The 23,690-nt window shown below is 40.8% G+C and overlaps 1 protein-coding gene across 3 annotated transcripts in view; it reads left to right on the top strand.

The window, feature by feature from the left end:
- pax3b (paired box 3b) overlaps nt 1-23,690 on the top strand; it is an 87,619-nt gene that overhangs the window by 29,185 nt on the left and 34,744 nt on the right. For all 3 annotated transcript variants that reach the window (XM_043702050.1, XM_043702048.1, XM_043702049.1), the window contains exon 5: nt 23,247-23,446. In XM_043702050.1, the coding sequence (XP_043557985.1) occupies nt 23,247-23,446 (200 nt within the window). The remainder of the gene's footprint in view (nt 1-23,246; nt 23,447-23,690) is intronic.

Genomic DNA, 23,690 nt, shown 5'->3' with positions numbered 1-23,690 from the left:
CATTCTTATGTTTGTAGTTGATTATTTTATAGCGATCCATAACTTTGCTGTAACTTTCTAAATGATTTCATAAGATTAGTGTTCCATCAGAACTTTCACAATCTTCTTTTTAGCCTCAAACAGAAACAACTCAAGAAAAGTAATTCCAGAATTAATATAATTTGGATATTCATTACTGAAATATATTGCTGTTATGTTAGCCCAGGTGGTATACCTGTTTGTTTTAGGATTCAGTTGCAAAGGAATGATAAGAAAATAATAAATGCTAGCTATGATAAATGGTTGCATTGAAAATGAGAATATCTAAATTGCCATAATTTGTTTTCATTTTAAAATATTTCTAGGCATGGTTGCAGTGAGAATAAGGAGAAAACCCAGTTGTTAAATATAGCATGTTAATATATCAATTTTTGTTGTTTTTTATGGTTTATTTTATGTTCTGAAGTGTTGATACAACATTAGGAAAGATGACTTGAAGGAACTGAACTTGACAGCATGAGGAATATTTGTGAACAAAATCATGTTTTATTCAATGATCCTTGCTGTAAGAGATGTCTGCAGCTGACATTTCATTCAGCTAGGATCTTCTTTGGGTAGGTTTGTTGCCACTAACTTTCTATTAATACTGAGCTACAGGACTTATTACAATTAAGTAGTGAACCATGAATTACAGACAAGTCTTCTGCAGAGGAGGCACATACTTGATTAACAAGGGAAAACTTTGATATACTGGTACTGTCACTTGACTAGCAAACCAGAACCTCAGGCTAATGTGCTGGGGATATAAGTTCGAATATGACTGGATAGTGAAATTTTAATTCAATCAGAAGTTGGTTTAATAGCAACTATGTGACCACTGTTGATTGTTGTTTTTTTTTTGAAAGCTCCCATCTTGTTCACCAATGCCCTTTAGGGAAGGAAATCTGCTGTCATTACCTAGTCTGGCCTACATGTGACTCCAGATCCACAGCAATATTGTTAACTCTGCACAGTTATGGATGGACAATAAATGCTAGCTTAACCAGTGATGCCTTCATACATAGACACAAAGAAAGTACTTTATTACAGAATAATAAGATAACAAATTATGTTAGTTTAAGACTGGTTAACTACTTTTAACACTAAGTGTGTGACATGGTGCTGGAATTTGCCAGAAACTGGCTGAGTGTCAATTTTGGGAAGTTTCAGGGAGGGTTTCTCTTCATGAGCCCTGGTGGGTTAACTATGCACCAGGCTTCTATGGTGTTATGCTTACACTATCTTATGCTCATACTTTCATCACTGACAGAACATTCTGGAATTTGCAACACTACAGAAATCCTTCTGAGGGCACATCCATAGGATAGATGACACTTTATTGCAAATAGAAACTCACAATCAAGATTGTTGACATCAACACCTGTCTGATTGACTGTCATTGTAACTGCAATTACAAGAATCAAGCTCCACAGGCCTTCATGTTCTTTAATGCCAAACCGTCTTACAAAGTAAAAACAATGACTGCAGATGCTGGAAACCAGATTCTGGATTAGTGGTGCAGGAAGAGCACAGCAGTTCAGGCAGCATCCGAGGAGCAGTAAAATCAGGTTTTGCCCGAAACGTCGATTGTACTGTTCCACGGATGCTGCCTGAACTGCTGTGCTCTTCCAGCACCACTAATCCAGAAACCGTCTTACAACCCTGCCTAAAACAGTGTTACTTTTTGCCTAATCTTCGCGTAACATAATATCATGTCATTGTTCAGTGTAGGAGCATCACATGCTGGAAAATGTTCTCTTTTAATCAGCACCAATAAAAACAAAGAAAACCAGGCAAGAAGAACCTTCTGGGAGCAAATAAACAGGGGCTGCTTCGTTTACGATCAACGACAAATGTAAAGTCAAAGAATAATTACTGTGTACAATTCATATCTTTTGGAAACTAGTGTCTGGCTTGTTTACTCTGATGCTACACCATTCTATCAAGTGGGAGGTGCTGCTCCTTCTGTGCAGTGTCCTCACCTTCACAACATATGCACAGTCTACAGAACCTTGCACTTGGGAGAAGCTAGCAATGTTGGCAAAGCTGCAGCACTGTCCTCCTCACAGGGAATCAATATGTAGCAGTGTGATGTGGCATAAGTTGCATCAATAACAGCTCTGCTACATTTGTGGGCTAAAGATTGAGAAATTCCACACAGATCACCAATAGATCTTTGGAAGCAGACAGTTGCATGAATAGTGTAACTTTCTCAACAGCCAATGGAATAGGATTGCCGCCATCACTTCATATCACAAGGCCTTTCTTCAGCAGTTCTGTGACAGTGCCCCCGAAACTCCTTAGTCTCAGCAATACCGAGCCTCACTTATCTGGAGAAAATAGCACCAAGAATGATAGTCTTGGGTGTCTTGTACCTTACTGGCATCCTGAGGGGACGTCAGCTGTCACATTCAAGTGGAGGTTATTCGGCAGGCACTGGATGTTGTTGCTGTTGCTGCTGTTTGGCTTACTGGTACATTTATTCCTCCTCTATTTCTCTGTGCCTTCATTGCACATGGCCACAGCAACCATGATCCTGGTTTGTTGGTCAATGTTGCAGCGAACTAGTGTCAGAAATTGTAAATATGATAGGATTGCTGAAGTCTTGCTCCCACGTTCACATCACCCATGAAGGGCAGTATTGAATATAAGAACATACTGGTGAATACTTAACAATTGAAGGTGAGAGGAAATCAGCTGTGTGCTGTTGTGCAGCCTATGAGATCTTGCATTGTCTTTTGAGAAGGGGCAGCATGGTGGCTCAGTGGCTAGCAATATTGTCTCACAGCACCAGGAACCCAAGCTCAATCCTTGGGTGACTGTGTGGAATTTGAACATTCTCCCAGTGTCTGTGTGGGTTTCTGCTGGGTGCTCTGGTTTCCTCCCACAGTTTAAAGATGTGCATGTTCAGTGGATTGGCCATGCTAAATTGTCGTAGTATCCAGTGATGTACAGGTTGGGTGAGTTAGCCATGGTAAATGCAGAATTGTGAGGATTGAGGACTGGGTCTGGATTGGATGCTTTTGGAGGGTTGGTACAGAATTGATGGGCTGTGTGGTCTCTTTCTGTATGTAGGGAATCTATGATTCTAATGTGGCTTGCAGGTGAGACTTTTATGTCATCTTTTGCTTCATTGAGTTGACAATGATGAATTTATAATGACCAATGACATGATCAAAATTATGTGTGACCTGGATTTGTATCCCATGCAATTGGATACAGCATGCAACATGGTGCTTTGATTATAGATATTTTCAGCCTGTACTTTGCAAGTGCCCGGTAGCCCAACTGCACCTTGTTTGGCACCTCATTGTTCACAGGTACAGCATGTGTGTTTAGGCATAAAAAGAAATACTGATTCCACCTGCTCCAGGTCTGGTTGCTGCCATTTTCCATTCCATTGAGCATTTGCAATTTGGAAGACAGACTGTGTCACAAGTTCTGTCTGGTAATCCCTGCACCGTATCTCCCCCCACCCCTTAAGAAGCATCTCCCCTCACCACCCCCCCCCCCCACCCACAATCTTTGTATTCATTTCTTCCTCGCTTTCCCTGTTGTTTCCATCAATTCTGAGCTCCTTCACATTTCCACAAACTGTTTCATTATGTTTTTATCTTCCGACATGACGCTTGAACCTGGGGCGGCACGGTGGCACAGGGGCGGCACGGTGGCACAGTGGTTAGCACTGCTGCCTCACAGCGCCAGAGACCCGGGTTCAATTCCCGACTCAGGCGACTGACTGTGTGGAGTTTGCACATTCTCCCCGTGTCTGCGTGGGTTTCCTCCGGGTGCTCCGGTTTCCTCCCACAGTCACAAAGATGTGCGGGTCAGGTGAATTGGCCATGCTAAATTGCCCGTAGTGTTAGGTTAAAGGAGTAAATGTAGGGGTATGGGTGGGTTGCGCTTCGGCGGGTCGGTGTGGACTTGTTGGGCCGAAGGGCCTGTTTCCACACTGTAAGTAATCTAATCTAATCTAGTGTAACTCGATAGGATTGCCATGCCAACCATTATGTTGTACTATTCCCCCTTTTGAAACCAGGATGGTGGTGATCATCGATGACCCCTCCCTTCCATAGTAATCCATGCCCTCCAAAGTACCATCATTTCCTACTCTTATGTGTTTAGTTTTCTCCCTTCACAATTGTCCTCTCAAGTGTGCTGCCTCCAATTCCCACAAATTGATTTCCCCAAGCTCCCTTTTATAGCTCTGGCCCCTGATAAAATTGCAAATTCCAGTGAGCAGATTTCCAGGATTGAACATTCATCCACCTGACTGATGAGTAAAGACTTATGTGTGACCAGTCCCTTGAATGCTATCTCTGTAGCTCCCTTGCTGACTTACCACTAATCCATGGACTGCCTGCACTGGATTGCCCATTATCCACTCCTTGGACTGTAGTGATATGGAACCCCTGACTATGACCACCTGAGGTGGTTGACTGACTATGTCCAAGCCCCTGGACTGAGATTGGATGATGCACTTTAGTAACTACGGCATGATCTTGTGAAGGGCAAAAGTCCCGCTTGACTTGACCGAGGACTCCTCTCCTTAGACTTTGAGTGATGACCATGAGTCTGAAGCACATGCAATGTGTTTGCTATGTAAGGTACTGGTATAGCACGGCGCTGTAAATCAACATGACCTTTTTCCCCATACCTTTTAATGATTACAGATGTCAACCTGACCTTGTGTCTGTACTAAATGACAAGGCAAGACAGACCTACAGTGAACTATTAAGTTTTGAATGAGGCAGCAATGCACATAAAAGACAAGGCAAGACAACTCAGTGGTGCTGTGAGCATCCAAGTATGTGTGGAGCTTGTGATTGCTATCACAGTGAGCGAAGAGCCATGAGGTACATCATGCTAGGATGTATGAGAAATGTGACTGTCCCTAAGTGCTAAAAGGTCTGGCAGTTGCAATTAATATTGTCGGTGTAGTATTGAAAAGCTGTATTCTAAATGGATCCGAGATATACAATCAAGGTGTAGTGAGATTGATGTGGATCGAGGCAGTCGCTGTCTTGAAATGTTAAGAGACTGCAAGCCAGGTTAAGGGCCCGGAGGAACAAATGGTGAGCCAGGTACCTGTTCTGATTTTCATGTTATAAATTATCACTGTCTGATGTATCTCTGCCACATGGGAGAACTGGAAATTGCATTTTGATGAGATGAGAATAGATAATATCAGATGTAGATGCATACATAAGAGGCCTTTCACAAGAGGAATTTTCATCTTGTTGTTCAAATCTTGGGCGGAAAATTGAACATTCTTTCCTCAACGTTGAGAATTCAATTTTTCATGTCTTGCCTTTACTTCCAACTGACTTGTCATTGCCCACATTGTTTAGCAACTGGGAAAATTCAGCCCCTGGCTAACTTCGAAGAGATAGTGACGAGTTCTCCACTACATGGCTGTAGACTGTAGAACTGATCAGCAACAAACTAGAACAACTACATTAAGAGCAACAGAACAACTAGTGAGAGGGTAGTGCTTCTTAAAAATCAAAGAGGTCATCTTTGTGTTGAACTTCAGGAAATGGGAGAGACATTAAATAAATAATTTGCATCAGTTTTTACTGTGGATAAAGAAATGGAGGCTAGAGAACTCAGGGAAATAAATATTGATGCTTTGAAAACAGTACACATTGCAGAAGAGGAAATGCTGGAGGTCCTAGAAAATATAAAGGTAGATAAATCTCCAGGACCTGATCTAGTGTGCCTCAAGACATTGTAGGAGGTTAGGGAGGAAATTGCGTGGCCCCTTGCAAAAATATTTGTATCATCTATAAATACAGGTGAGGTGCCGAATGACTAGAGAGTGGATAATGCTGTGCTTTTGTTTACGAAGGGATGTAAGGAGAAGTCTTGGAACTAAAAATCTGTGAGTGTGACTTTGGTGGTGGGTAAGTTGTTGGATGTGATTTTGAAAGAGATGATTTACGCAGGAACCTCGATTATCTGGAGGACACGGACGGGGAGTATTTCGTTTGGTTAATCGAATTCCGGGCAATTAAATGCCGGATAACATAGCTTAGCCAAGCATCAGGACCTTGCGATCTTGCCGGATAATCCGATATTTGGATAATCGAATACCGGATAAACAAGGTTCCTCTGTATATGCATTTGGAGAGGCAAGGAATGATTAGGGATTGTCAGCATGGTTTTGTGTGAGGGAAATTGTGTCTCACAGACTTGATTTAATTTTTTGAGGAAATACAAAGAAGATTGATGAGGGCGGAGCGGGAGACATTGTTTACTTGGACATCATTCAAGCCTTTGACAAGGTTCTGCATGGTAGACTAATTAGTAAAGTTAGATCACATTTAAGTATCAGTGGGTGGAGCTATTTTAAAGTTTCTGAGTTAACCCTTTCAGGTCAAGTATTGGAGCAATATGATGTCTCACCTGAGAGCTTAATAGGGGTTCAATGCTTACCTAGAAACCTGCCAGGGTAAATCATGGTGCTGAGTCAGATGATAGCAGATGATACAAAGATCCTGACATTTGAATTGAGTGTAAACTCAACATGCAACATTTCTCACATTGGTAAACCAGATCATCACATCAGTAACTTGTTTAAACAGAACATTGATACTTTTGTAGCTGTAGACTTATTAACTTGAACCCCAGGAATATTGCTTCATCTTTTTGCATTGAATTCTCAAAAATGTACAGTCACTTATGTATAGATAAGGACGTTTCCCAATAATACAGCTTTGCAGATTAGAAAATTGAATCTCGCTGATTGCAAATCAAAGAATTTAACAGTGATTTAACAAATACTTTTCCTGTCATGTAATACCTTCACAAAACAGGTTTTGCAACCAGACCAGAGAGGATTTGCAGCTGTATAAACAGACTGTAAGAAGCAGGTTTGGATAAGTACAAGGTGTAAATCCCCAAAATGTGACTTTTGGTTGGGATCCGATATGTTTTACACTGGCAGGTTTCTTGATGAGCATGGAATCTTTCTGCAGCTCTAAGGTAGGACATCTTATTGTCCTAATAGATAATTAAGATGTGGCTTTAACCAAGGAATTTTGACTAAATAAGCCAGGGGTCCTATTTGTCAAACAGTTTGCCATTTAACTGTAGGGAGAGCATAGTGGGGACCACTACAGTGAAATTGATAAAAGGCTAGCCAGTCTGTCAATGACACTGAAGAGCTCTGGCCCTCACAGCATTCCTCCTTAAAGAGAGGGATTTCACTCCAGGGCAGGTGATTGTCAACTTGTCGAAAGTTAGTTCACCTATCTTGAACTTCAGTCACCTTCAGCTGCGCTTTCCTGTTCTGAAGCTTTACCAAAGCACAACTGCAGCTTGTACAGCTGTACCCTTGCACTTCTGCTGAGAAATGAGAGGAACAGCTGTACCAACATCAACAGTGCCAGCTCCATTCTCCTCAGTCATATGCTGCTTCACAGGATACAGGCTGTGGATACAGTGACCCAGCTTGAAGGAGGTGAGAATCGAAGACAAGCTCAATAAGCAGAAGATCAGCTCTTATGATTAAATTAGATTAGATTACATTACATTACAGTGTGGAAACAGGCCCTTCGGCCCAACAAGTCCACACCGACCCGCCGAAGCGTAGCCCACCCATACCCCTACATTTACCCCTTACCTAACACTACGGGCAATTTAGCATGGCCAATTCACCTGACCTGCACATCTTTGGACTGTGGGAGGAAACCAGAGCACCCGGAGGAAACCCACGCAGACACGGGGAGAACGTGCAAACTCCACACAGTCAGTCGCCTGAGGTGGGAATTGAACCCGGGTCTCAGGCGCTGTGAGGCAGCAATGCTAATCACTGTGCATGTGTGTATGTACCAGTGGCGTAGAGGCTCAGATTTCACTTCAAGTTGTTGTTAACATTTGGAGCCTCCTGAAACAAGATCTGCTTTGATGATGTCTTCCCCTTTATGGATAGAGTGGGCAGAATTGAGAGTGTTGGGAATGTCCTGTGTGAATAGGAGGGAATATGAACGCTTGTGAAGGTTAACTGTGAGGTATGAATGTGAGAGGAGAATAGGATGGAGTGAATCATCTGTTGACTGCTCAGATCAGGCAGGATGAGAGACAAGTAATGTATTGTCCTGAGGGAACTGCTGCACAGGGGAATCCGAGAAAAGTCAGTGTGCATCTTGGAACCTGCTCCATGACTCACTTTCCCTATTCTGGAAATCCTTGATCTCTTGATGCATGTCTTCAAGTTGGGGTGTGCTGACTTTCTTAACCACTTCCATCTGCATGGATGGCAAGTTTTCCTCTTCTTCCTAACTTTGAGAGAGCTGCAGCAGGTCATCAAGGTAAGAATGAGAGACTTAGGGGTAAAGCTCCAGGTCTCCTGTTTATTCTATGAATGCTGTAGTCCCAGAATTCAATGTGCAGTTCAGCCATTGTGATTCGAATCAAATAGAAATCCTTCCTTTCACAGATTTGACACATCATCCCATATTCCCTCTTTGATTAGTGGGGAACCCAAAGGCTGGATGGTAATTTTATCGTTCAGTGAAGAAACCATGATGCAGAAAGCTGAACCTGGGAATAGGTTCCTGACTCCTCAATGATCTGACCATTTTCACAGGGACCATCAGTTGAAAATTTTACCCATAGTTTAACTTTGTTCTTATTTTCTTATTCTGCCCCACGAAGTGGGGGATGCAGGATCATTAAGTACTTTCAAGGCAGAGGTAGATGGATTTTCTTACCTAACAAGAATCAAAGATTGTTGTGGATAGAGAGGAATGCAAAGTTTGAAATACAGGCAGATCTGCTGTGATCTTGCTGAATGGCGGAGTGGGCTTAAGACATCAAATGGCCTACTTTGCTCCTGTTTTGTATATTTATTTTTGTGGGACGAGAGATTAAAATGGAGATTCCACTGAGGATTGTTGTTTCTTTTGAAAAATGAGAATTGAGATGCAATAAATGAATATTGCAACCATCTGAGACCATAGGCATATACAGCAATATGTAGTCCATCTGATTGATCCCAAAAATGAATAATTTTCAATTATTGACTCTCTCACCTATTTTTCTAATACCCCCTTAAACATTTCTGTGTTTTTCTCGAGCAACAAACCTCCTCAACATGTTCACCATCTAAACTATTTCCCTCCTCATGATTCATCCTATTTCTCTGGTTCTAAGTTTATGGCAATGTCAATTGTCCTGGAGATGACTTTCTTTCTCAGTGAGGTAGGAGAACCAGGTAATTTTTCAGCTATTCATTATACGCTTCCCTGATTTACATTTAGATTCATAGAGATGTACAGCATGGAAACAGACCCTTCGGGTCCAACTCATCCATGCCAACCAGTTATCCTAATTTAATCTGGACCCATTTGCCAGCACTTGATCCATAGCCCTCTAAGCCCTTCCTATTCATGTACCTATCCAGATGCCATTTAAATGTTGTAGTTGTACCAGCCACCACCACTTCCTCTGGCAGCTCATTCCATACACGCACTACCATTTTCATGAAAGTGTTGCCCCTTCGGGCCCTTTTAAATCTTTCCCCTCTTACCCTAAACCTATCCCCTCTAGTTCTAGAATCTCACACCCTAGGGAAATGACCTTGACTACTTACCCTATACATGCCCCTCATGATTTTATAAACCTCTATAAGGTTGTCCCTCAGCCTCTGACGCTCCTCAGAAAAGAGCCCCAGCCTAATCAGCCTTTACCTGTAGTTCAAAACCTCCAACCCTGGCAACGTCCTTGTAAAACATTTCTGAGCCCTTTCAGGTTTCACAACGTCCTTCCTATAGAAATTCCTATAGACCAGAATTGCTCACAAAATTCCAAAATGGCCTAACCAATGTCCTGTACAGCCACAACAGGACCTCCCAACTTCTGTACTCAATGCTCTGACCAATAAAGGAAAACATTCTAAACACTTTCTTTCCTATCCTATCTACTAGAGACTCCACTTTCAAGGAATGCACTTTATTGGGAAGAAAAATAATGGCAGTGAGTATAATGGATAGATAACCTACTTCTAAAAAGAATCATGTCTCTGTGAATGTTGAAAATTTCCCATGTTATTTAACCCCTAATAGAATCCTGAACTAAATGGAGTTACTACAAAATGAAGTGAAAATTTGACCTGTAATTTAGGGAAGAATTTTACCAGAAACTAGCTAAGTGCCAATTCTGGCTGAGTTCCATGGAATCTTTCTCTCTGAGAATCCTAGCAGGCTTTTCTACACTATCTTTTCAACTCAGCTTAATACCCATGCACTTCAACCCTATGGTGTCTTAGTCATGTTTTGTATTTACCAAGGTCAGGTTATCCTGGGACCCATGGTACCAGTGCCACATTTGAGGCCAGTCATTTACTTGGTCAAGTGCTGGCAGCCTAAAGTTGCCTTTCATTGTACTGAAGGTGCCAGTGCAACCACAAGCTAACACTTCTCTGGGCACAGAGGCGGCATGCTGACACTTCAAGTGCAAATGTATACATCTATAGCTGTTTTAAGAGCCAAGCCATCCACCCTGCACCTCATACCATCTTACATTCTAGTCTATGTCAATGTCACTCTTTCTCCAGTGCCCAGTGTGGCCCAGCATCTTCTTATTGTCCAATGAGAGATCATCACATACTGAAAAGCCTTTAAACGGTTCAAAACTTTCACTTTTATTCAGCAACAGCAAAAGCAAACAAAAATAAAACAAACAGAAGCTTTGTCAGCCTCTGGGAACAGAAACAGAGTGCTTGCCTCTTGGACACCAATACATTTATAGTCAATGAGTCATCATTCCATCCAGTTCTCATCTACTGGAACCAGAAGTCAATTAGGTTCAGCCTGGCTTGTTGAGTCTGACACTGTTGACCTCTATCTGGTAGAAAGTGATATTTTTCCTTTTCAATGTCCTCACCTTCATCTTATGAAGACTGTTTCCAATATCCGAGCTGTTCAGCATCCATCACATCCCCTCTGCCTTCTCCAGTTATGCGGAGTATGTTACTGCACTTAGCACACTGACAACACTCTGTCTGGAGTGCTTCCACATGGAATTCTGACATAGAGATCTTGTTGCAATTGATGCAGCACAAGTCATGTTGCAAAGAGGCAATAAGGGTTTGTAAGTTCTGTATGATTACTGAGATCTTCTTCTCCCAGATCAACGTCACCAAAGAAAGACACCTTTGCATATAAAAGCATGTTGCCAAGTTTAAGGTGAGAGTGAACCAGTCCCTTGATGTGCATTGTGAATTGTGCTCTACAGTCGCCAAGCTTAAGGTTGATTGCAATTCTGTTTCACAGAGATGCCTATCAACAATATGCAGTAACAAATGACATAGTCAAGATTGTTTATGACCAAGACTTGTTTCCCATGCAGTTCGACACTGTTGACATTTCACACGCACAATGCTATAATTACAGCTGACTTCACCTTGGATTGTGAAAATGCCTGATTAATGCATTTGCCTCTTGCCCCTCACATTGCTCACAGGTAGAGACTACATGCTGAGACAGAAAAGAGAGTTACACCAGCTCTGGGTCCAGCCATTTTCCATTTACAGTGCGCATTTATGAGTCCCGTGAGTATTGAAAGGCAACACTGTCAGCAATGGCCCAATATATCTCAGGTGCTTCAGACACAATCTGGTCATCAAGTCTGCCACTCCCCACCATCACATTCCTGGCACTTCCTTTTGAGTCCATCAGTACTGATCCATCACATTCCACACAACTGGAATGACACCTCCATCACTCAAATTACCCTCGAGACTTGGCCCTACAGCTGAGTCATGATATACAGCTCCCTCCATCAAGGCCTCGCAAGTTATGACCAATAACCCCACTTACCCACGGTATTCCTTGTCCTCATGCTTATGTGTTGACTTTCACTTCTTCACAACCGTTGCCCCCTCTGCATCCCAACATGCTGCCTCTGTCCTCAGAATTAAGTTTCTCACTTGCATACCATAGCCCTGATAATAATCTGTGACTTTCCATGAAGGGAACCCCAGACAAATTGTGACCCACCCGTTCATCACCTGATTTCCCACAAATTCCCTCACTGCTTACACTGGACTTGAAAGACTGACCCTGGCCCTGGACAGTAGAGATTTGCACCCAGGGCTTTGACCACCCTAAGGGAATTGACTGACTGTGTCCAAGCCCTTGGACTAAGATTGGACATGCTGTTCATTTGCTGTACCAGGATCCCCTGTCTGAAGACAGTTTCCTTTGAGTTAGAGTTTGGGACATGGCCATTTTCTTGAAACGCATGCTTTGTGTTTGCAGCATAGGTTGCTGGTACATGACACAAGTATAAAATTGACATAGCACACTGTTGTAGCATACAGTTGACTAATCATAGTTGACAACCGTGAGAGACTGACTGGTTTTATGTTGGTGTTCAAAAGACAGAAGCACTGTGCGCTTTCAAGGTTGGCTGAGGGGGCAAAGTGTAAAAAGGAAAAGCAGGGTAGAGGTGCTGTGAGCATTAAAGTAAGCAGAAAGTGAGCACCAAGAGAGCAAATGAGCAGCCTTCAGATGCTCTCTGCTCAAATCTGTGAGATTTGTATCAGTCTCCAAGTGCAAAATGTCCCAGCAGCAGCATTACAAGGAAAAGTGTCAGTGTACTCCAAAGTACAGCATTGAAGTGCAGAACCATATTGATAGTGACTTGGAGATGAGCCATGATGACGTGGTGAGTTTGGCTTGAGATGCATGTCAGCCTCTGTGGAGTGCATATGGTCACTGTCCTTGGATCGTGCCCGAAGATGTTGGTGACTGGTATCCAAGATAGAGGTGAGGAGGTACATATGGAGAGCTGAAGTTGCCAGATACCTGCTCTGATTTTCAGGTTGGGAATTTTTGCCATCTTGCTGTCCTTGGTTTGCTGCAGTATTCTACTGAACCTTAACACCAGCTAAAGGAACAGCAATGTATGGTTTGAGCAATTTGCAGCCTTCTGGACTCAACAATCATTTTAATTATATTAGAATATAGTTTCTCCACCCATTGTACTTCAGTTTTCTTCAGTTTGTTTTCTGTTTGGTTCTTCTCTTATTTCCTTTACCTTCAGTCAGGGTCCTGTCATTCACCTCACCTCTGGAGGAGGTTTTGCCACCATCTTTGTACTTGCATCGTGAAACATTTTGTCATTGAATTGCTTCTATCCTTCAACCTATCATTGACCTTCCTTTTTTTTCCTTCTTCCCACCTGTTCTCCTTTCACTGTCCCAGAATCTATTACATTTCTAACTGCTCCCTGTTCTGCTGAGAGGCCACTGACCACTGAAACATTCTCTGTTCTCTCTCCATCAATGCTGCCAGACCTGATGAGTACTTCCAGCATTTTCTGTTTTAAATCCAATATATACAGTTGTTTGTGGGTGGTGCATCTACCTCTACAAATCATCCATTTGGAATAAATCTTCTTGTATAAAGTACACTTTTTCAATTAATATTATCAATTTAGTAAAATCTGTCAATTTGCACTGAGCTCTCCCCTATAAAAAGAGGACCATCCAAACATTCTGTCTTATTAGATTACCCCACTTTTCTCAACCATGTGTAAAAATGGCAATATTATGACCTTTGACAGATGGCAGGAAACCTGGGGTCACAATTGCAGACTGAACAGAGGAGATGTTTTGGCTGATGCAAAGCCATTGTCCTAACTGATCATCTTCACCAAATTAAACACTTGTGTAGTTAAATAAATCCATAGAAGTATGCGTTAAGACTCTGACCTAAATTTGATTATGCTGTGGGTATGTTGAAATATAGAAAAATGTCCTTTATCAATGTAAGCTGCTGAATTTCATAGGACTGCTAAATTCATTGTTTCATTTTTATATTTTAATGCTGCAGGATTTTTTTAGTTTAAATCTGGCAGATCTGGCATTTCAGAATCTCCAGTCTCTTCAAATTCAAACAACATCATGCAATTTCTAACTAGAAACAGAAATGTGTGGCTATATGTGGGGGAGACAAGTTAATGAGAATTACAAGTTTGTTTGCTGATGTTCAGATGCATAGCTAGACCATAGTCCATTATTTAAACACCTGAATTACAATAATTCCTTCTGAATAAAGTGTTTCCCAACAGTGAGTCCTTTCAATGCTGTGTATGTTTATATGAACTAAACCTGCTGCAAAACATTCTGTTATGTAAAGCTTTCATATAAATGATGGTAAATGTCTTATGTAGAGTCTCTTCATAGTAAATTGCTCTTTATGTGATATATCAATTCAGTGAATCGGCCTCTTATATAATGAATCCATTTACAATAAACCACTCCTCTTTCTCCTACATAAGTAATTAAAGAAATCTCCCACTACTGTCCTCTACAGTCAATTCCTTGCGGTGTCTAATTATACTGAATCAAAATGATGTCAAACAATATGATTCACCTTGAAACTTTTACCAACAAAGTGTTAATTTGAATCCCCTACATCGGTGTTCATTCGCAGTGAATTTCCCTGCTTTATTTGTTTATGTAAATTTCCAAGGATTAAATGTCTGGATACAGTGAATCTTTGGAGTGTTGGTTTACTTTAAAATCCCTGTATAAAGGTTCGCTGACTGCAATCCCCAATAGGAAATGTTGAATCATCAAATTCCTTGCAAGGTTTTCACTGACCAGTAATTTGCTATGCATTATTTATCTACAGTGAATCTCCCCTTGATGAAACATTTTCTTAAAGTTTTCTTATTTAATTAAAATAAATCCTCAATATAGATAACCGAGAAGATTGCCTTGCATAAATAATATGATTATATTGGGCCTCCCAGCTCAAATCGGATAAAGTATATCCACCTTCAACAAGTGTATTTTCATGGTGTAGCCTCTGTAGGGTTTAGTGAATTAGGGAATTTCTGTGCCATATGAAGTGGTGGTCTACCTGAGTGAGTTCACTTTATGTTGAGAAAGTCCACTTAAAGTGGGCCTATCAACATCACCATCCCTCCCCCTGCCATTAAATATTCCATTCAAGTGAATCTCTCCTGCATATATGGTTTATTTATGTGGAAATTGTCAATTTGCACTAAAATTACCTGTGTATCTTCTCCACTTACAATGGATTATACAATGGGCTCCGTGCCAGGAGATTCACTCAAAATTGACATTGGATTGTTTCTCTATTAATGAAAGGTTACGTTGAGAAGTTTTATAATAAACATATGTGTTAGCCAGAACAAGGAAACTGTAAGTAAAGTGCACACTCTGGTGAAACTCCCCTTTGGTACAGTTACTACTCACAATGAATTTAGTTGCTACTTTTACATTTGTAGAGAAGAGCATATCCAGAAGACATCAATATAGGATAGTCACCAAGAAATCCAATTGGGAATTCAGAAGAAAGTTCTTCACCCAAAGAGTGGTAAGAATGTGGATCTTGCTACCACAGGGAGTGATTGAAGTTGAATAGTAGAGATGTGTATAAAGGGAAGCTAAAGGTGACTAACAAAGAATGGAATAGATGACAATGATGATAGATTTGGACAAGAAAAGATATGCAGAGATTCAAATGGAATACATTGGTGTGAACTGTTAGACCGAATGTCCTGTTTCTGTGTCATGTATCAAGGGTTGCAGAGAGAAGGCAAGAGAATGGGGTTGAGCAACAAACAAATCAACAATGATCAAATGGGTAGAGCAGACTCAGTGGGCCAAATGTCTAGTTCTGCTCCTTGGTCTTATGGTAATGAAATATCCATTTTCTTATGTTAATCACAATGAATCCTCCACATTGAATATTCTTTTCTCATGAACTCCCCTTTGTATACTGTTGATTTGAAATGAGTTCCAATGTGTAAAATATCCTCTACAACAAATATGTATTTTCTTTGTTTCTAAGTTCATTTGCTGTATTTTAAAATTGCAAACTATGAGTTTGCTACATATTCAATAAAGTTACAGACTGAAAATCCCCAGGATGAATTATATTGTTGCATCACTTGAAGGCAACCATTGTGATCACTGATCCTCTCCAGCACTGACCTGCTGTAAATTGTGGGGTCAGTTCATTTAACTATCCATTTGTAGTTCATTAGTGGAACCCGTGGGAAGAGACATATAAATTATTAGGAATACCACCTTTAAAAAGGAAAGCTGAAGAATTTAACAGCTGGCTTGAGGAGCAGCAGATAAGTAGGAACATGTTTGACACAGCAGCATGACCTTCAGGTAGCTTTCATGGATGGTTCATATGCAATTCTATGGCATTCCTAAAGCATGTTTTTAAGTGAGGATATGGAAGTCAGTCAAAGAAGGGAATTGATCATTTTCAAGAGGCAGAAATAACAATGCTAGCTTTCTCTCAGTGGTAGTACTGTCTCCTACAGAAGAATAAAAAAATAGATTTGCATTAACATATAGCACCTTTCATAAAGAGTCATAGAGATGTACAGCACAGAAACAAACCCTCCAGTCCAACTAATCCATGCTAACCAGATATCCTAACCTAATCTAGCCCCATTTGCCAGCAGTTAGCCCATTTCCCTGTAAATGCTTCCTATTCATATACCTCTTCAGATGCCTCTTAAATGCTGTATTTGAACCACCCTCCACCACTTCCTTTTGCAGCTCATTCTATTCATGCACCATCCTCTGTGTGGAAAAGGTTGCCCCTTCGGTCCCTTTTATATCTTTCCTCTCTCACCCCAAACCTATGCCCTCTAGTTCTGGACTCCCCCCTCCCCAGAGAAAAGACCATACTTACAACTTAAGTCAGTAGGTTGCTGGTTTCAACCTTGAACATTTTAACCCTAATTTACTGATTCTTCATCATGGTATTGAGGAAGCTATATATCCTTATTACTAAAATAGTTTATCAAATTAATTATATTTTGGTACAAAGTTAAAAATCACACAACACCAAGTTATAGTCCAACAGGTTTATTTGGAAGCACTAGCTTTTGGAGCGCTGCTCCTTCATTAAGTGATTGTGGAGAATAAGATTGTAAGACACAGAAGTTATAGCAAAATCTTACAGTGTGATGTATCTGAAATTATATATTGAAAATGTATAATTTCAGTTACATCGCACTGTAAACCTTTGCTCTAAATTCTGTGTCTTACAATCTTATTCTCCACAATCACCTGATGAAGGAGCAGCGCTCCAAAAGCTAGTGTTTCCAAATAAACCTGTTGGACTATAACCTGGTGTTGTGTGATTTTTAACTTTGTACATCCCAGTTCAACACCGGTGTCTCCAAATTATATTTTGATAGTTGTGTTACCTTGTTATGTGACAAATAGTTGCCAAGTTACAGCATTGACTCTACTTCAACAGCACTTCATTGAAGTCTAAAGTGCTGTCTGATGTAGTGAGGTTGTAAATGGCCGAATATAAACAAAGTTCTTTCTATTCAAGAGTATTTTACCTGAGTTATGCAAAATGGTGGGCTTGGTGAGACAGTGCAGTTGTAAGATAAATGTATGGATCTTCCATAACGTCCTCTGTCTTCTTAGGGCAGAGGACAAAAAAAGCAAAGGAAATTAGTGATGATGGTGAGGTGGAGGAACAGGATGGAAGAAATTTCTTGTTGGGTGGGACTTGATGATGAAAAAGAAGACAATATTGAGAACTAGCCTGCAAAGGTAGATGTTCCCAACCTGTTCCTCACCCCGAGCCCTAAAATGTCATGAGAGACAACTCAATTCCATCCCAAGGGCCACTTTGAAATGCAGGGGCAATAATAGTCCTCAAGTTGCATCAAAAGTAAAGCACTAAAATAGGAAGGAAGGAATCATATGGACATCTGGGGTGTTGTGGTGCTAAGGAAACCGTAAGATTACTTATGGTTATCTTTGAACTCCCTGGTGTTAAAGTTACATTAAACTTACATTGAGTTCTGTTATTAATATCTGGAACTCTTGCATGGAAGTCATAAATCTCATTGCAAATTACAGTACAGTTGTTACAGGATAGCAGAAAGTCACCTTCACAAAGATTGGCACACTTAATTTTGCCAAAATGTGTTTCCTTTTAATTTATTCATGGGATGTGGACATCACTGGCTGGACCATCGTTTATTGTCCATCTCTAATTGTCCAGAAGACAGTGAATAGTCGACTGCATTGATTAGATTAGATTAGATTACTTACAGTGTGTTAACAGGCCTTTCGGCCCAACAAATCCACACCAGCCCTCCGAAGAGCAACCCGCCCAGACCCATTCCCCTACATTTACCCCTTCACCTAACACTACGGGCAATTTAGCATGGCCAATTCACCTAACCTGCACATCTTTGGACTGTGGGAGGAATCTGGAGCACCCGGAGGAAACCCACGCAGACATGGGGAGAATGTGCAAACTCCACACAGACAGTTGCCTGAGGTGGGAATTGAACCCGGGTCTCTGGTGCTGTGAGGCAGCAGTGCTAACCACCAGTGATGCCCCACCGTGCTGTGGGTCTAGTGTCACATATAGACCGACCAGGTAAGGATAGATTTCCTTCCCCAAAGGATATTAGTGGACCAGATTTTTTTTTTCCCTGACAATGGGCAGTGGTTTTGTGGTCATCATTAGCGAACAACAACATCAGGTCCTTGTGTTGAAGTGATATTTCCAGCCAAGAGCCTGTGACCCAGGAGAACCCTGATATCAGTGACTCAGGCATTTGGATTTCAATTCAAGAGCTCCTGATCCCGTTACTTCACCTCCTTTGTGCAATGTGGATTACCCAGTGCCAAATTCTCCAAAACACTGAATCATAGGGTGAAAATTATTAAGTTGCCGCATGGAAATAAAAGTGCATGGCAAACGTAAGAGATGGAGACAGGGAAACATGGGTCACTGATGTGTAAATATGAAACCTTGAAAAGGCCTTAGCATTTCCTCCCATGTAAATTTGTGCAACAGACGTGTTTACTTGTGAAGAGTGAAATAGAATTTGTAGAATGGATATTATAGTAGAGGTAAAATGAAGCTGCTGTGTTGGAGCAAAGCCACTGTTGTGGCTTAAACCTAATATTGCATGGGTTCTTTTGAGGTTTCATTAGAATGATGTATTTCCACTATTCACACAAATATTACTCTGCATTTTTGACTAATGAAGTGGAAAATATATCTATAATATGTGATTGAAATTATATCTTTTTTTAATAGTCTCTACATAAAACTAAAGTGTTGTGCTATACTGTACCCAGACCAAATGAATATAAAATTATTTCCTAATACTGTCCATTATAAAGCTATTCAATTTTCACTGCAGAGGTCAATACTATGCACGACTTAATTTGTGTTCTTATTCCACTAAGACCACAGTCCCAGAGCTCAGGGTCAGTTGACAAGAGTCTCAAGTCACACCTTCCTTGAATCATCTGGTTTAACAAGTCAAATGAGGTTTGGTCTGCTCAGCTCCTGTTTAGATTTAGAGGACAAATTTTTACCCAATGGATAGTTCAAAGGGAACAAAATAAACTAAGTCCTTTAAAGCAAGTTTTCTAAAACTTGCTGCTATTAAATTGTTATTAACACCTCATTTTTAACAGTTTCAGAAGTCCGTGAATCAAACTACATAACAAGTATGGAGTCAATCTTTTTCCTATGATCATCAGGAAATAGATATCAGCAATCACATTATTGCCTCAATTATTATATTCAAGGTCTTGCCAAACATTAGATCATATATCCAAGTTTGCCTCTTGTGCAATATGGATAGCTCCCATTCAAAACAAGTTGAGGAACTTTCATGAATAGTGCTGCCAGTTGCACTTCAAATTCTATTTATTGCTGTTACTGCACATGCATAAAGAAGTGTGCACAGTCAGTCATTATTGTGCATATTTCTGATTTCACTCCTGTGTCCAGAGTCATGGTTGTGTTGTCATATTTAAATTGCACCTTGGGAGAGTGTATTATGGTAAAGATAAGATTTACTTGAGTCAAACTCTATAATTTTAGCCTGCTTCCCATGATGTTGGTCTTCTGATGAGAGGTCCAAACCTGGATCCTGAGACAGCATGAGTTCTGCCAGTCCACCATTTCTAATGTCAGGGGTCATTCTTGGAATGGACAAACTTTACGCTTGCCTAGGCTATGATGCACATTGATGGTGCATAGTAATTTGGGTGAAGACCCAGAATTTCTTGGCTCTGTCGGAAATCTCACTTCTGCAGATTTCTTGGGATTCAACTTTCACCCCCAGGGCTTCGTCGTAGCTTTAGGATTTTCATCTCAGTAGTTAGGCAAGTGATTTGACATGTCACAGCTTTGTAACTAATCTTCGAGTTTCTACATGGTAAGTCATTACTCGTTCATGTGTTTGCGTTTAATTAATACTTAAAATTGCAGTGAAATGTTGCAATCACTACAGAAACTAATATATTTTAAACAGAGATTTGAACTTGATTTTAGTCAACTTATACTTTCAACTGCAGAGAGAAACATTGCCTATTTATACTTTTCACACGTGGCACTCTGGACAGAATTATGGTTCTTTTAGCAAACGATTCACAGTTTCTCTCAGCTTCCAACAGATTTCCATATCACTGTCTTATCAAACAGTAACCTTGAGTCACCATGTCAAAATGCTTTCCTCAGTTTTTTGCAGAGTTCCCCAAGACCACCACCACCAGTAAAGTCTAGTCTGATAGTTCTCCTGGCAATGCCAGAACAAATCTCTTTGAATCCATAGAAAGCTGCAACCTGCATCTTTTCAATGAGAGACCATTTTTCTCTAGCATCCAGTATGTTAGCTCACAAAGTCAAGCAGTTTCTGGTCTCTGCTATATGTCTGTAGTGTTTACTGATTCATAACAAAAGTGTGTAATCAGCTTGAAATTCAAACTCGAAACTAGCTTAACTATCTTCTCTCCTCTACTTGTATTTACATTCAGGTAGAAATGCTAACTTGCTCTCCTTGAACACAAAACCCTTTAATTTTAAAAGTTGATTGTTTAAGGCATAAAAGTTTATGAACTGTTACAGACAGCCGGCATACATAAAGATGAGGTGTCAACTTAGTGAAGCTGCCAAATTACTTGCCTGCCAAACAGCGTAAGCAGCAAGTGATAGAAGAGCTAAGTGATCTCACAAGCAACAGATCAGATCTAAGCTCTGTAGTCTTGCCATGTCTAGTAGTGAATGGAGATGGGTAGTTAAACAAATCTTTAGAGGAGGAGGTTCCATAAATATCCCCATCCTCAATGATGAAGTGCCCAGCACATCAGTGCACAAGATAAGGCTGAAGCATTTGTAGCAATCTTCAGCCAGAATCATTGAGTGGATAATTCATCTTGGCCTCTTCCGGTAGTCCCCAGCATCACTAATGCCAATCCTCATGCCAATTTTAATTCACTCCATGTGTTATCAAGGAACATTCTAGCAACATTCCTGACAACATTCTAGCAATAGTACTGAAGACTTGTGCTCCAGAACTTGTTGCTCCCCTAGCCAAACTCTTCCATACAGTTACAACACTGGCATCTACCTGACAATGTGAAAAATTGCCCACGTATATCCTGCACACAAAAAGCAGACAAATCTATTGAAGTCAACTATCATTGCATCAGTCTACACTTGATAATTAGTAAAATGCTGGAAGGAGTCATTAACAGTGCTATCAATTAGCACCTGCTCAGCAATAACCTGCTCAGTGACACCAGTTTGGTTCTGTCAGGGCTACTCAGCTTCTGACCTCATTACAGCCTTGGTTCAAACATGGACAAAAGAGCTGAATTCCGTAGGGGAGGGACAGCCCTTGACATAAAAGCCACATTTGACAGAGCGTGGCATCAGGGAGCCCTAGCAAAACTGGAATTAATGGGTATTGGGGGCAAACTCTCTGCTGATTGGAGTCATACCTGGCACATGGGAAGATATTGTGATTGTTGGTGGTCAGCCAATTCAGTTCAGGACACATGTTTAGGTTTTCCTCAGGGTAGTATCTTAGACCCAACCATTTTCAGCTGCTGCATCAATAACCTTACCTCCATCATGAGGTCAGAAGTGGGGATGTTCACCAGTGATTGCACAATATTCAGCACTAGTCTGAACTCCCCAGATACTGAAGCAGTCCATGTTCAAATGCAACAAGATCTAGACAAAGTGACAAGTAACATTTGCACCATACAAATGCCAAGCAATGACCATCTTCAAAAAGAGACAATCTAACCACTGCCCCTTTACACTCAACAGCGGTATCATCACTGAATCCCCCACTATCAATGTCCTGGGAATTACCATGCATCAGAAACTCAACTGGACTTGCCATATAACTATTGTGGCTACAAGATTAAATCAGAGGCTAGGAATACTGTGGTGAGTACCTCACCTCTTCACTCCCCAAAACCTATCCATCATCTGCAAGGCACAAGTCAGGGGTATGATGGAGTGCTCCCCAATTGCCTGGATGGTGCAACTCCAACAACACTGAAGAGGTTTGACACTGTCCAGTACAAAGCAACCCATTTGATTGGCACCAAATCCACTAACATCCACTCCCTCCACTGCTGAAGTTCTGTAGCTTCAGTGTGTACAAGCTACAAGATGCACTGCAGAAATTCACCAAACATCTTTAGACAGCTTTAGGTTCCTGAAGAAGGGCTTATGCCTGAAACGTCGATTCTCCTGCTCCTTGGATGCTGCCTGACCTGCTGCGCTTTTCCAGCAACACATTTTTCATCTTTAGACAGCACACTCCAAACTCATGACAACTTCTAACTAGGGCAGTAGATACATGGAAACACCACCATGTTCAAATTCCCCTCTAAGCCACTCACTATCCTAACTTGGAAGTATATCACTATTCCTTCAGTGTCACTTGGTATTAATTCATGGAATTCCCTCCCTCAGGGCATCTTTCAGACTGAAACTAAATCAACATTTCATCAGCTGTCTCAGGAGGATGTAAAGAATCCCATGGCATTATTTATTTCCAATGTCCTGAGACATATTCATTCCTCAATCAATACCAAAAAGCAGGACGATCTGACCAGTAGCTTGTTTTGGTGAGCTTGCTGTACATAAATTGGTTGTGCTTTCTCCATTAAAGCAATGACTACATTACATCATTGGCTGTAAAGCACTTTATGGTGTACTCAGATTATTAGCGATATAATATGAATGCAAGTCTTTCTTTTCCTGTGGTTGCAATCAACAGATACCTGAATTAAAATACGTGGAGATTCAAATTTTACGATGAGTGGCACATTCCTTTCTGTTATAACTTTGTGAATTAAACCAAAGCTGGTATTATATTTTTCTGTAATACTCATCATTAATTTAACTTGTTTCCCGCAGCAAATAATTCAGATGAAGCATCAGATATTGACTCAGAGCCAGACCTGCCTCTGAAGAGGAAACAGCGTCGCAGTCGCACAACGTTTACAGCAGAACAATTAGAGGAATTAGAAAGAGCATTTGAGAGAACTCATTATCCAGATATCTACACTCGAGAGGAACTTGCACAAAGAGCTAAGCTTACAGAGGCACGAGTGCAGGTAAAACAACCTACACCTAACAAATCAATCAGTGTATAATGTTCTAAATACTCCTATTCTAAACATTGTCTGAAATTTCACAGAATATATATTATTCAAAATGAATTTGTTCATTAAATTACTAAATTACTTGAAAAGTCCAGTAAGCCAGTTTGTTTTACTGACTGCATTTGAGGCACGTTGTTGGAGCACCATATCTCATGCTGAAAGAATGCCTTTAATAAATAAATCTACTGCATTGCTG

This window comes from Chiloscyllium plagiosum, chromosome 13 (assembly GCF_004010195.1).
Source record: "Chiloscyllium plagiosum isolate BGI_BamShark_2017 chromosome 13, ASM401019v2, whole genome shotgun sequence".
In the NCBI taxonomy this organism is placed as follows: Eukaryota; Metazoa; Chordata; class Chondrichthyes; order Orectolobiformes; family Hemiscylliidae; genus Chiloscyllium; species Chiloscyllium plagiosum.
Note: the sequence above shows the minus strand (reverse complement) of the source record. Positions and strands in the feature narration are given on the sequence as shown.